This window comes from Trichosurus vulpecula, chromosome 4 (assembly GCF_011100635.1).
Source record: "Trichosurus vulpecula isolate mTriVul1 chromosome 4, mTriVul1.pri, whole genome shotgun sequence".
Lineage (NCBI taxonomy): Eukaryota > Metazoa > Chordata > Mammalia > Diprotodontia > Phalangeridae > Trichosurus > Trichosurus vulpecula.
In genome coordinates this window covers 81,310,223-81,325,291 of record NC_050576.1, presented here as the reverse complement: position 1 = coordinate 81,325,291, position 15,069 = coordinate 81,310,223, and the positions used below count along the sequence as shown (strand labels likewise).

Sequence of the window (15,069 nt, the reverse complement as noted above, 5' to 3'; positions counted from 1 at the left end):
GAACACCATAATGCAAGAAATAATACAAGAAAACAAACTACACAAAATTCAAATTCACAAGGAAGCAAATAAAGGGGCTGCTATCACTTTGCAAAAGGACTCTACCTTTGGGCATGACTAATGCAGGAATTTGTTTTCCTTGAAAATACATATTTGTAATAAGTTCTGTTTTCCTTGCCTTCTCAATGGGTGGAAGATGAGGCATTAGGAAGGAGAGAAATCCAAACTGAAAACAAGATAAACTTGAGATTTTTTTTAAAAAAAGAATTCTTCATTTTACATGGCTCACTACAGGATTCATTTAAATACTGAGCCCCTCTTTACAAGTTCAACTTAAAAAACATTTGACTTACATAAAACTTTTCAAAAACCCACGTATTATATAAAGTAACATCAAAAAGTCCGTTCCACTGAAATATCTCCTATTTTGGTCCATTTCTTCCTGTTGGTTCTAATGTAGATGCAGACAACCTCCTAATCAAAATTCTTTTGCCAGGGAGTTGAGCTCAGGAGGAAAAGGAACTTTGATTCCATCTCTCTAACACCTCTGCCTCCCACATTTCTTAGATATCAAAAATATTTCAATTTGAGAAGAAATATCTTACAAAGTTCTACTTAAAATTCCTGATTATATAATATTTTCTTTTTAAATAATTCGACTATTTCATTAACAATACTCTCAGGCATTTCGACATTGTAGCCACTCAGAAAACTGTTCTTTCAGTGACTTTAATAGCATACAAATATGTATAAATATATAAATCAATGAAAGATTTTTCAAACATAATTCAAGCCTTGCCATATTAAGAAACTGAGCATTTAAGCACCTTGTCATAATACAGACAGACAGACAGACAGACAGACACACACACACACACACACACACACAAATAAACTAGTCTGCCTAACAAATCTATAATCTTCACCACGCTATCCCAGTGACTTTCCCTTCAATATGTTCTCAAGGTAGACAAAAGAACATTTGGGCTAAAAAGCAGCTTAAGGATAATGTAATCTTATTCTTTCCTTCTACAGAAGACACAGCATAAGGACCAGAAATATTAAGTGGCTTTCCAAAGTTAACCAGCCAGCTAATGTCAGAAGAGAGCCCCAAATACAGATCTCAACTCCAAATTCAACATTCTTTCTACTTTTTGTATAACATTAATTAGTTTACTTGATCAGATTTATCCATCACATTGAATTTGTTGGAGTCCAAGAACCTGGATGACCCTGGGCAAGTAATTTAATCTTTACGTGCCTAGTTTCCTCTTCTGTAAAACGATGGGATTGCTTTTAGAGCTGCCACGAGTAGGGGAAGCCAGTGTCATGGTACAGATTTTCAAGAAGACTTGGACAGGGAAGACCATTACCTCTGAGGTCAAAATTTCAAATGATATTGAAAATGTCACAGCTAAGACAGAAGATAAAACAGGTACTTCCCCCAATTAACAAAGAATTATTTTTGCCAACAAGCACCCAGAAGATGGATGCTCTTTGTCTAACCACATTATTCAGAAGACGTCTACCCTTCATCTCGTGCTAAGGCTTCAGAGGTGATAACAAGAAAAGCAAGAAGTCTAACAAAACTCTCCAAAAGAACAATCATAAGAGAAAAAGGGTGAATCTTGCTGTACTAAAATACTATGAGGTGAATGAAAATGGCAAAATTAACCACCTTTGGTAAGAATGCTCTTCTGGTAAACGTGGTACTGTGGCACTGGAGTCTTTATGGCCAACCCATTTTGACAGACATGATAGCAGTAAGAGTTGTCTAACTACTGCTTCAAAAAGCCAAAAGTAAAGGTATGTGTTTTTTATCTCAACTAAATATAAATATGTAACATGATGGAGCTGAAATCAAAGGCTTCTAAGGTCCCTTCTAGATCTCAATCTATGATTCTATGATCATATCACCCACATAGATACTTCTATGGATGAAAACAGTAGTAACAGTGCTACTATTAGATGAAACAGCATTTCATGCTATTTGGATGGAATAAGAGCTTATCTATTTCTCCCCAAAATGGCAGACTGCAGAAAGAAGAGAGTTTTATGTGTGGGCTATTTTCCAGACCAGGCAAATCAACCAAGATAAAATGTTTCACTTCTCTCCCTCTCTCCTACCTTCTCCTACATCTCTCTTATAGGAGGAATGTAAATGTGATCTAGTTAATCAGCAGGAGCCTAGCATTAAAAGTGGACACTGTAGGAGCAATGGAGATTGGGGAAGGAAGATTTTAGGTAATTCTCTTCACAAACAAGTTCAAGGTGAAAGCATTAATATCATCATTAGTTTGGTCAACATCAAAAGGATGTTGGGACTTTTCCCCCTCCCCTTTTTAATACTTCTGACACTGCCTCATTTCCCAGGTAAGCCCCACATGTGCACATACTTTGTGCTCTGAATGGTATATTTATACCTCACTCCCCTCTTCCTCTTCTACAATGTCCTTGTGTTTCACCTTCTTCTCTTACTATACTCCAAAGACTAGTAAAACAGCAGCCACTTGCAGGAAAAAAGTTTTTTTTAAATTGTACCCCAAATCCCAAGTTTGACAAGTTTAAAGAACTGAACAAATATATTTCCTATTCTCCCTAACATGATTTTGTCATCGGTGTCCCAATTAAGGACAACAAAGACCACCTGTCACAGGGACATTTGTGAGCAGCTGTGAAATGTAGCAGTACAACTCATTATACTATAAACAACCAGTGAAGACATTAATATTGATGACAAGATGGACATTAGAGAAAAGGTTTCATATATTTATTAGTTTGTTCAATAAGAATTTAGTAAGCTTCTATAACTTGCAAAGCCCAGAGCTGGGTGCTAGGGATAAAAAAAAATGAAAAAAACCAGTCTCATGTACATTTCTATTCTAATGGAGAGAGAACACGTTTACATAGGTAGGCAAGCATAAGTTAATTTAAGAAGGAATAGAATGCAAAAAGGATCAGGAGAGGTTTAGGAGTTGACCTCTGATCTGAGACTGGAAAGAAACTAAGGTGAGCAAAGACCAATTCTAGCTCTGGGACAGGACGGCAGAAAATGGAATGCTGGATTCTGGGAAACAGCAAAGGAAGGGAGAGGAACAAGCATTTCTTAAGAGCTTACTATGTGCTAAAACACTGTGCTAAGTGTTTATCTCATTTGATCAGTAAGAAGGAAGTTTGGCTGAAAAGGAGAATGTGTGAAAAAGAGTGATATAAAGTAAGTCAGAAAGAGTAAATTGTTAAGGATTTTAAATGTCAAGCTAAGAAATTTGGATTTTTCCCTATGAGCAATGGGGAAGTATTCAATATCCTTGAGTAACAGAATGACACTCATACTTTAGGAAGATTATTTTGGCAGCTCTGTGGATTGGTGGATTGGAGAAGGAAGAGACTAGAAATAGGAAGACCAATTAATAGGCTATTGGAATAATTTAGACAAGAGATGATGAGAGCCAGAACGAGAGTGGTACTGTTTTAAGGCGAGCAAAGGGGACAGATATGAGAAATTCTGTGGAGTTAGAGATTACAAGACTTGACAACTGACTTAGTACATAACGAAAGATGGTGGTAAGGGAGAGTGAAGAGTCAAAGGTGACCGAGGTTGTGAGCTGAGTGAAGAGAAGGATGGTAGTAGCTTCAACCTAAATAAGGAAGTTTGGAAAGGAAGTGGGTTTAGGGGAAAACAATTCCCATTTTGGACATACTGAATTTGAAGTACTAAAAGGGCATTCAGATGGAGATGTCTATCAGAGAACTGGTTTTATGAGACCCGACAATATAAAGACTTTGGAATCATGTGTATGGAGATGATAAATGAACTGATGTGAGTTAATGAGATTCCAGAGAGAGAGAGTATAGAAAGAGAAGAAGGCGAAGAAGGCAAAGTAGAGAAACCTTAAGAACATCTTCCCTTAAGGGGGATGGACATGGATGATAATCCAGCCAAGGATACTGAGAAGGAATGATTGGGCAGAAGATCACGAAGAAAGCAATGTCCAAAGAGCTAAGGGAAGAAAGACCATTCAAGAGGAGGGGCCATAAATTACAAAGAGGTCAAGAAAAGATGAGGATTGATGAAAGGCTAAAAAAATTTAGGAATCCTCAAACAATATAATTTAATGAACATACAATCAGATTCAAGTGAAGTAATAGAAAAAATTAAAGTTTTCAACAGTGAGGGTTTTATTTCTTCTCCTTCCCCTTTACTTTAAAATATTTCTTATATAGCCTTAGTTCAGAGGAGGATATGCTCCTATTTTATTCTTTTAAAATAATGACAGAAACTATTGACAACTGAGCTCTCACAAGAGAGATCACTTAGATGAAGTCAGTTTGGCATTTCACCAATATAATTAATTGCAGTTAGAGGACCTAGGCTTAAAAATTCCAGCTCTTCTACCCATTCTTCCGTGTGACTTTTATGCAACCTTTCTGGGCCTCAGTTTCCTCATCTGTAATATGAAAGAAGTTCTCTCTTTAAAGTCTAGGATTCCAAATCTATGAAGTTATAAGTGTAAAGTCTAACTAATTATTCCATGTGTTTTTCACTTATTAATTCTATATCACTTAGGATAGATTTTTCTTTTGGGTATCTGTTGACCATATAATTGCTTAATTCTAAGAACATCATGTTAGTTTAACCAATAATTAACCTCTCCTATTTGGTAACAACTGGAACATACTCATCATAAAGCTTCTGTTCCAGTCATTTTGAAGATTATTTCAAATGATCAGAACAGATCAACTTCCATATATGGCTATAAGATGGTCTTTGTACATTGCATTCAACAATGTTAAGTCACAAAGTTTAAATAAAGTCTTTCTTAAAAATTTATTTATGGAAGTTCTTTAGTTTCAAAGAAAAATCAAGCTCTTCTATGTTAAAGAGATATTAAAAATAATGAAATCCTTGCACCTTGTCAAAATTAACACCTCAGATTTAGGATCATGGCATCTAATAGATCAGAGTAGTCTAAAGCATAAGGGAGAGGTCTTACTGGAATGAAACTGAGGTAGTACAGGGAGCAAGTAGATACTTCAGTAGAAGGAACACTGGGCCTCAGATACTAAATAGCTGTGTCATCCTTGCTTTGTGGATGTGCAAGTCACTTAACCCTGCTTGCCTCAGTTTCCTCATCTGTAAAATAAGCTGGAGAAGGAAATAGCAAACCACTCCAGTATCTTTGCCAAAAAAACCTCCAATGGAGTTATGAAGAGTTGTACATGACGGAGCAACAAGATAATCTGATTAAGAAATTGACTTAAGTAAGGGTGAATGTCACAATGATTTGGACATTGTAGAAAAAAAGATGACTAGATTTGGAATCAAAAGGCCTGGGTTCAAATCCTGGTCCTACCTCTAAAACGATTTGGGCAAATCATTTAAACTCTCTGGGCCCCACTTTCTTTATGTGTAAAATAAGAGAATTGGACTAGTGACCTCGAAGACCCTTCCAGATCTAAATCTATATCAATTCTCTGAATATAGAAACCTCTAAATGATGTCACAGGATCACAGATTTAGAGCTAAAAGGGACCTTAGAGACCATCAGTTCTGACTCTCTCATTTCACAGACAAGGAAACAGAGGCATGGAGAGGTTAAGTCACTTGTTCAGGGTCATAGAACTAATAACTATCTGAGGAAGAATTTGAACTTAGGCATTCCTGACTCGAAGTTCAATGCCCTCTCCACTGTTTCATAAGAACCTTCATAGAGAGTTAGATGAGGCAAATTAGTGTTTTTAGTATTGCAATGAAAATTTCAGAAAATTCTCTTTCCACATAAATCTCTCCTTGCACACTGTATTAAAAATGATAACTCATTTAAAATAACTAAGAAGCAAGCTACTTTTAACAAATCACATCAATTTATACTCATTTATAAAAGAAACAAGTACAAAATTTAGATTTCTAGGGTCCTGTGTTTAAGATTCTACCTCAGGAACAGAGAGAAGAAAAAAAAAAGCAAAGCAAGAAAAATGTGGGACTGCAGGAGAGAAAGATTCTAAAGAACCAGTATTTTATTTCTTAAAATTAGTGGTAATTTGTGTTAATGAAACTCAGGTAGACAAGGCTCTAAAAGGAAGGCTGTCTTCAGCATGGATAATAAAAGATCCCATGAGCCTCACAGAGAGGTGCCACTTCTTAAGAGAGAAACTGAAAAGAAAATAGAATCATATTACAATGAAGCCCATGAAATTTGTGGCTGGAGGGCAAATATAAATATATTTTTGTTCAAGTACTTTTAAAGTACAGACATACCATATTACACACACACCTCTACAAGAATGGTAAAAAAGACAGGCATTTTGTCTACACCCACAAGCAGAGATAATTAATGGTAAATGAATACAATGTGAATAGATTCAGCTTAAGGCAACAAACATTTATTAAGCCCCTACTGTGTGTGTGGCGCTGGCCTAGAGGAGGAGATACAGACTTAAATATTTCATCTATTTCCTGTTCACTAATTTCACATGCCAATATTAATTGAAAGTTTTTCTTGTTCCACACACCATCTTCCCCGCCCCCCCCCCCCCCGTCCTTTATAGGAGAGTATTCATGCCCTCAACCTGGATACTGACTAACAGCAAAGCAACTGGATGCCTTTGTCAGCGACTGACTACATAATTAAACACAGAGGTCTAAAAATGTATTTAAATGCCATTAACCTTGAAACACAGTTGCCTTAAAGTACCTGTGGCAAGTTCATGTTGCCAGAGTTGAGGAGGGCATGATACAGGTTCTTTCCCCCCTCTCCCTCCCCCATAAGCCATATGCTTAGTTCCTAGAAGATGAGTAAGGAACAGTCTTAGACTAGAGAACAATTCCTTGTCTGTTTTGCACTAACTCAGAAGACTCTTTAAAATATTGCTGGAACATGTTGCACGTTTGAAACACTTAGAAGGAAGAATGGTCCCGAGAGTATAATAAATCACAGAAAAATCACTTTTGTTTTAGTTTTCTTTTCCTTACCTGGATCATGGAAAGGCACCAAAGCAAAGTTAAAGAGTGGTCTCTTGGGTCTTTTCAAAGATGTCTCCAAGATTTTGGAGGCTCCTTCAATAACTTGAACTAAATCATCGTACATGGAGCCGGTGACATCGAAAACAAAAGCCAAGGTGGATGCCCCCTCCGGGATCTCCTCAGCGCCACCAGGCTCCTTCTCTGGGCTGCTATCTTGAGCTAGGGAAGAAGAAAGTAGAGCCAACAAGAGGATGGTGTGGACTCCCACTCCCCAGCCGGGGACGATTTCCCAGGAAATCATTTTTTTTTCCGAGTGCCTAAGCAATGTGCTTAGTCCTCCTCAATAACCAGCAGAAGACTTCCTCTCAGAGTAATTCATTAGATCTTTTAAATCTCTTTGAACCGGGGCGGGGTGGGGGGGACGACGGGACGGTGCAATAGTTTGGAGCTAAGGATCAAATTTGTGTAAGCCCCAAAACCTCAATCTCTGCTGGGAGTTGGCAAGGGCAAAGATGCTGCAGTTTTTGTTTGAAGGTAGTTCCTGACTCTCTCCCGCTAGGTCTTTGGCAGCGCCTCAAGGAGTGAGGGGGGAGAGCCCCATCTATGCCCCCTGCATGCTGCTGTGAGCCGCTTGCTCCTGAAGCCTTTGGCGGGAGTCCCGAGCTTGCTCTCTGCTGCTGCTGCTGCTGCTGCCTCCCCCTCCGCTGCCGCTGCCGCAGCTGCTGTTGCTGCTGCTGCTGCTGCTGCTGAGGTTCTGAGAGGCTTTGGCCAGAGGCTGAGGCTCCCAACTTTCCACTGCTGCAGATCAGAATCGAGGAGGGGAATCCTGGCTCAGCCTCTACTTCTGATTGGTCAGTTGCATTCCTTCCTCCCCCCCACCCCCTCTCCTCCTTTGCTGTGGAGGCCCCTCTTTTAGACTGACTTTTCTTTAAACTGATTTTAGGGTCAGTTCAGCACCAGAGAAGCACTCACTCTTCTGGGGAGCTCCCACTAAAAAGGCAGCGTGCCTAACCTGCAAAAATACCAGTGTAAACAATGGCTTCTAAGAATGTGTGGCAAAAGCCCAAAGCCGAGGGACATAACACAAAGTAGGTTTCTCTGATGTGTACAAAACTGTCTCAAACACCTATTTCACAACTCTCTCCAGGAGCCAAGGGACCGCAGGCAGTACAGCCTCCTAGGATGGACCCGACCCAGCCAGGAGGGGGAGCTGACGAGACTCCCCACTTGAGGAAAGCTCCCAGCTGGGCAGCTGCCACACTTCTGTTCTTTGATCTTGGAGCTCCACGGGGACTACGAGACTGTGTTAAAGCGAGGAGAGAAGGGCCTGACTAAAAAGAAGAGGCTGTTGGGGGAAACGGAAGAGGCAGCAGGGGCTGGGATAAAAAGGAGCAAGAACAGGACATGTTGCTGATTGTAGTCAAAAGGGAATGAGAGGATGAGAGCTGAAAACTTGGTGAAGGCAGAGGGTCAGAACAAGAGAGCTGAGCACGATGAGAGGATAAAGACATGGGGAAAGACCCTGAAGTTAAAAGGAAGCAATGGAGGATGATTTTGGAAAGTTTAACTATCATGATTTCTATTTGCTGAGAACATTCAAGCCTTTCAGAGGAAAAGAGCTAGGGAGAGTATTTACTGTAAAGCTGAACTGGGACATCCCTCATTTTAAATCTCCCACTCTCCACATATATAACAGCCCTTTTTAAAGTCTCAGCCAAAGGTCCAGAAAACGGTGTTTTCCCCCATCCCCCATATCTTTCTCTTGCCAATAACTTTAAGGAAACTTAGTCCTTTGGAAAACATTACAAAGTTTCTCTGTGTTATTATTACACACATTATATTATTACTAACAGGGGTAAGAGGGTGGGCAAAGCTGAGGGAAAAGCTTAGGATTTCTGTTGCTTAAAAAAAATATTTTTCCCCTGAGGTGGAAGGAGTATATAGTGCTCCAAAGTGAATTTAAGAAACGGAATCTCTACCACTGTACAGAGCGGGCACTGGACCATATGTCTTGGAAAGAGCTTTTAAACAAGCCTTTTATTTTATGCTAAATATCTTTTCTCCAAGGCCAACCATTCTGCTTTTGTGTTATTTCACTGTATGTCACTGAGTGGAGCTGCAAAGGGCATGAAATGGTGGGGAGCAGGATAAAGTGAAGACAGACATGGAAAAGAAACAGTAATAATCTAATTTCTTCCAGAATAGCATCTAGAGATTTTTTTGTTTAGGTACTAACTCCTCTGTTTATCTGGATAGGGGTTATGTATCCTTTGTAGAATTTTCAAGGAGCCAGGTGTCTTTGTCTTTTCTTGGTGCTAGAAACTCAGTCGTGTCTGTGTGTGTGTGTGTGTGTGTGTGTGTGTGTGTGTGTGTGTGTGTGTGTGTGTGTGTGTCAGAGAGAGAGAGAGAGAGAGAGAGAGAGAGCGAGAGAGAGTGTTGTAGGTAAGGGAGACCATTGAAGGGACATATGTCTGAAGCAAGCATTCTTGTATGATTTCATCACCCTACTGAGATGATTACTAGTGTGTCACCAAGCTCAGGATTACTTTTATAGTTGCCAAAGTAGCAGTAGTTTGTTTAGAACAGGAGGAAAATTTCAGTCCTGAGTTTACTCACTCCCTGTCTTCCCTGGCCTTCCACAATTAATTGCTAAATTGTGTGATTGAGGGCACCCAAAGGCCCCCTTCTGCTTAGAAGAATATTTAAAGCCATATACCCTGATGGGCAAAAAATTCTGCTGTAAGAGTTTCTTAACCTCAATTCAAAGCTTTGTAAATCTAGACCTGATGCAAAGTTCTTAACACAGTGGACTCTTAAGAAATGTTTGTAGCTCTTAAATGCTGAAACACCCCATGAGGGGCTGTTCCCATAAGTAGAAACCAATCATTTACATTTAAACATAAATGACTTTCAGATTCTTAAGAGCAGATTTTGATAGGAAGAGAGCATTGGGACAATTGGTACCTAAGCTGAGGGAATTGTCTTCATGGGAAAGCAATTCAAGTCTGAAAACAAACTCTAATTCATATTCTACCTGTCTCTTGTCACCTCCACCCTCACCTTTTTCCAGACATGAAAGTAAGAACTCACAATGAGATAACATAGAAATAGTAATGCATTGGTTAGTAGTCAGGGTATCTAGGTCCTGGTCACCTCAAGTAGGAAGTGCCTATAGGAAAAAATAGTATATTAAGTATTACCTAAACACATACTAAGAATTTTCTTTCAAACTGGAAGAAAGAGCTAACAACAAAATACATTGTTCTCCTGACTCTTCTCTCTCAAAAACCATTTATTATTGCTAAATTCAGTGACCCCCTTTTCAGAATTCATCCACCCTGACTTCTCTGCTGTGCTTAATACTGTCGAGCATCCCCTTCCTTTCCTGATTCTTCCTTCCCTTCCTCCCCTCCCCCTTCCTTCCTACATACCATTTCCTCCCTTGGTTTTGCAGGCTCCATATACCTGGATTTATTGCTGCCTCTCTGACAATTCCTTCTGTTTCCTTCACTGGCTCTTCATTTCTTCCCAATCCCCTAATGTGGAGGTCTGCAGAGAGTTTGTCCTTAACTCTCTTTTCTTCTATCTCTACTTTCTCTCCATAATCTCTTTCACTTTCATGGCATCGACTGGATCTCGGAAGAGGGCTCAATACTGTGGATTACTCCCAAATCTGTATCTACATTACTGACTTCTCTTCAGAGATTGAGATTCATATCTGTAACTGCCAACAAATAGCACTGATGGCATGTCCCAGTGGCACTCAAACTTGACACTTTTTATTCTTCTTGGTAACTGTACTCTTTCTGATTTCACAACTTCTGTCTATGGCACCACTGAGTCTCCTATTGTTCATAACACTGAGATTGCTTTTGACCCTTTCCCCTCAAATTTCATATTCCACCTGTCTTCATATCCTGTCAGTTTCTCTACATCTCGCACATCTCACTCCTCCCTTCTAACCCACCTCAAAGCCTCCTTACCAATTAGCTGGACTATTACATTAGCCTTCTAACAGGCCTTCCTATCTACCTCTATTCTCTCCTCCAATCTGTCATTCTATCAGCAAACTAAATGCTCTCATGACATTGTGTTACTGCTTGTCTCAAAAATCTGCCAGAGATGTCCATTAATTTCTGAGTAAAGTTCAGACTACTCTCCTTACTTGAGGCCCTTCACTATCTTATACCACCTTACTTTTTCAGCCTTATTTACTATCACTCTCCCGCTACACTACACTCCAGCTAAACTTCTCTTATTTCTGGCCTCAGAACACACCTTGCACCATTCATTTGATTTCATTCCATGTGTGGAATATCCACACATATCCCCACACTTATTAAATTTCTATTCATCCTTTAAAGTTGAAAGCAAAAGCAGAATACAAATGTAACCCCCTCTAGGAAGCCCTCTTAGATCACCCTGTCAATAACAAATTTCTACTTCAGGCCTTACTAAATACCTTGTCATTACCTCTGTAATGTACTTGTATAATATTTTAAGCTCCAGAAGGTCAGGAACTTAGTATCCCCTTTTCTCAGAATCTATTACAGGGTATCATAGCTACTTAATAAATGTTTTTAATCAACCGAATGAACAAATGATTGAATGAAAAAGGGGGGTGGATTTAGCTGATCTAGAGCTGACTTTCAGTAGCTACCACCCTCTGATCTCTGTTATTCTAAAGAATTCTCAATATTTCCCTGAAATTATATAGTATAATATAAAGCAATAGCTAGGTGGCACAGTGGATTGAAAATTGGACCTGAGTTCAAATCCAGTTTCTCTTACTAGCTGCATGGCCCTGGCACTTACCCTCCAGCTGCCTCAGTTTCCTGAACTGTAAAATGGAGATATTAATAGTCCCTAGCTCCTGGGGTTGTTGTGAGGATAAAATGTGATAATAATTGTAAAGTGCTTTGCAAACTTTGAGGCACTATATAAATGCTAGCTATTATTAATATGTAAGATAGCAATATGTTAGTGATTCACTAACATCACCAAATATACTCTCTAAATATTCTCTTAAAATAGTCTAGATTATTAAGTATATATAATGTTTCATCTTAGAAAAGTGAGACAGGATGGGACAAAGATTTTTTTAATTATACAATAAAATATACTGACAGTCACAGAAGACCTGGAATCTTTATTATCCAGTGCTCTACTCTGAAGCTCTATTAACTAGGGGAAATTGAGACATCAAATAGGTAAACATTCTATAGTGAAAACATTTACCATGTTACTTCTATAATAGCCGCCTCAACTCAATAAAATGTTCTCTTAATGTAATTATATTGATAGGGAGTATAGAATTTATAATGGGAAGAGATTTTAGAGATCTTCTGGCCAAAAGTCTTCATCTTAAAGATGAAGAAACTTGGACTTGCAGGGATTAAAAGATTTGCCCAATGTCATACAGGATAACATGTCCAGGCCTTAAATCCAGGTTCCCTTACACCGAAGTAAGTACTCTTTCAACTATACCAGAATGCCAAAGATGGTAATAGACAGTGAATGCCTTGAGGGTAGGGATTCAGTTGTTTTTCATCTCCAACCTAGACTAGTGACTTTTACAAATCTGGGGCTGAGAGAGTGATCCATACCTGTGAGGAAACTCCCTTTACCCATAAAAATCAGAAACTCACATGTAATTTAAAATCTTAGAGAATTTTCTGGGACAGTGAAAGTTAAGTGATTTACTGGTAGTCACAAAGCTAGTAGGGGAATGTGATAAGACTTGAACCCAGGTCTCCTGACTCCAAAGCTGATAGGTTATTCACTTTATCATGCTGCCTTTCTTCCCTACATATGCTAAGAAATTAATAAATACCTTTTAAATTAATTTGACTTGACTTGAATTTGAAGGATGAGGACAGTAATTTAAAGAAAGTAGGTTTTGAGACAAGAAGTTGCCTTATGGCAAACCATTCATTTCAAGGAACGATATAACAGCCTTGCACTTCAGATACTAGTTTTCTCCCAGAGACAGTGATTAGTCATAAACTTAGACTTAAGTTAATTTTAGGTCTATTGTAACACACATTTCTACAGAGAAATTTGCTGCTTTTAATTGCATTAAAAACAGTCTCTTCATGAACCAACTATAGTAGAAACATTTGGCACAGTTAAGAAACAGAAAAACAACCAACAATCAAGTTAGAATGTTATTTTTTTTTTTGCTTTGTATCCCTCAAAGAGGCAATAAAAGGACACAAAACCATCACAATGTTGTGACTGGAAAATTAATCATGTCAAATATTCCCCTATACTAATCAAGTTATAAGTCTGGAATGGACTTATAAAAAACAGATGTTTACATTCTTGTTCTCCTTTGGTACGAATGTCAAGAGAAGAGAGCACAGAGTGACTATGTCATGGCATACTTTGGGGAATGTAACACTTTGCATTATTTTTCAAATGAAGCCACAAAACTTGTGGTCAGCAAATAGGAAGGATGGAAAGGGTGAAAAAGAACATGAGACCTAGTCTCATGCTCCTTATATAGGCAAAATCCTCATCAGCTGTAATGGAATGGGAAGTATGCTACAAAGGAATAGAGAATTGGCTCACAACAAAGTGGGAGAGGACAAAAGACAACATATGTCTGGTAGCTTGTCCAGAGGGAGGCTCCCTTTTGGCTCATCTCACACAACAGTTCCCTAGAACTTTCTGTGGTTCTGATTTGAATCTGACTTTAATCATTATTCTCTCTGGAAGATCCTCAGGAGTGCCCCCAGGAGGAGAGCCGAGGGGTGTGTTTACAGCATGCTTTAATCTAATGATGACATGGCACCCAGGAGAACGTTGACAGAGTTGGGGGGAAGAAGAGGGATCACAGACACTTGGACTGAGAATGAAGTCTGTTCTTGGCAAAACTGTGAAGCAGGACAGTATTTATATTCAATGCATCTCTACCCTTCTTTTTGTTCTTCCTCCTCTTTTCCTGAGGGCCTAGTGTCCTCTAGCATTGCTCCCACCGTGGCATCACTCCCATTCTCTCAATCCCACCAAATTTTTGGTGACCTTTTTTTGAATCTGATGTGACCCTGTAGCTCTTCTAGTCATCATTTTATAGGTGGAAAAACAGTGTGAGAGAAGTAAAGTGACTTCACCAAAGTTGCACAACCTAGGAGAAGACAGAGTCAGGATTAGAAGCCAGTCCTATGCCTTTTCTACTTCACCAAACTGATTCTTTGTGGTAGTCCTGGAGAATGTACATTTTGGAACAGGCAGCTATTTTCTTCAAACCACACCATGTAAATGATCTTCTTATGCCAAGACCTTCTGAGACAATAGAACTACACCCAGAAGGAATCTTGAATGCTTCTCCCTATCCTGTGTGCTTCTCTTTCAGCCTCCATTTTTTGCTTTTACTATTCTTCTCATTATTGGACTTTTTAGTATTCCAAGTGTAATGTTTTATGTACGGTACATAGAACACTTCCAAGAAATGTCTGACTGGCATTCAAGGCCCTCCCAAGCTGGTTCCAACCTAACTGTTGGACTTAATCTCATACAAGTCCCTTTCATATATTCTACATTCTAGCCAAACTGGACTAGATTTCCACTTCCATTCTTTATTCTGCCTTCTCTCATCTCTACGACTTTGCTCATTTTTCCCACCATGCCCTAAATGAACTCTCCCTATTCCTACCAACTCCATTTTTTGAAGCACTTCCCTTTATTCAAAGCTCAGATAAGATGCTATCTCCTCCAGAAAGACTTTGTTGACTTCCTCCCATCCCCTTTCAAATAAAAGTCACAGAATCTTAGAGCTAGACTTCAGATGCTATTCAATCCAACCCATATCTGAATAGGAATCCCCACTATAACAGCTCCAACAAACGTTCATCCATCCAACCTTCCAAGGCAGTCTATTCCAATGTTAAACAGTTCTAATTATTAGGAAGTTTTCCTTTGTCTCAAGCCTAAATCTGCCTTTCCATAGCTTCTCTCCATTGTCCTAAGTTCTGCCCTCTGGGCCAGACAGACTAAGCCTATTCTCTTCTCCTCCTTGACAGTCCCCCAAATACTTGAAGACAGTGGTCACATCCACAGCGCCCCCCCACCCTAGTCATCTCTTTCCCATGCTAACGAGGCTC

The 15,069-nt window shown here is 39.2% G+C and overlaps 1 protein-coding gene across 1 annotated transcript in view; it reads right to left on the bottom strand.

The window, feature by feature from the left end:
- HMCN1 (hemicentin 1) overlaps positions 1 to 7,265 on the bottom strand; it is a 523,850-nt gene extending 516,585 nt beyond the window's left edge. Inside the window, exon 1 of the mRNA XM_036757836.1 lies at positions 6,974 to 7,265. Within this exon, the coding sequence (XP_036613731.1) occupies positions 6,974 to 7,265 (292 nt within the window). The remainder of the gene's footprint in view (positions 1 to 6,973) is intronic.
- Positions 7,266 to 15,069: the final 7,804 nt, after the last annotated feature.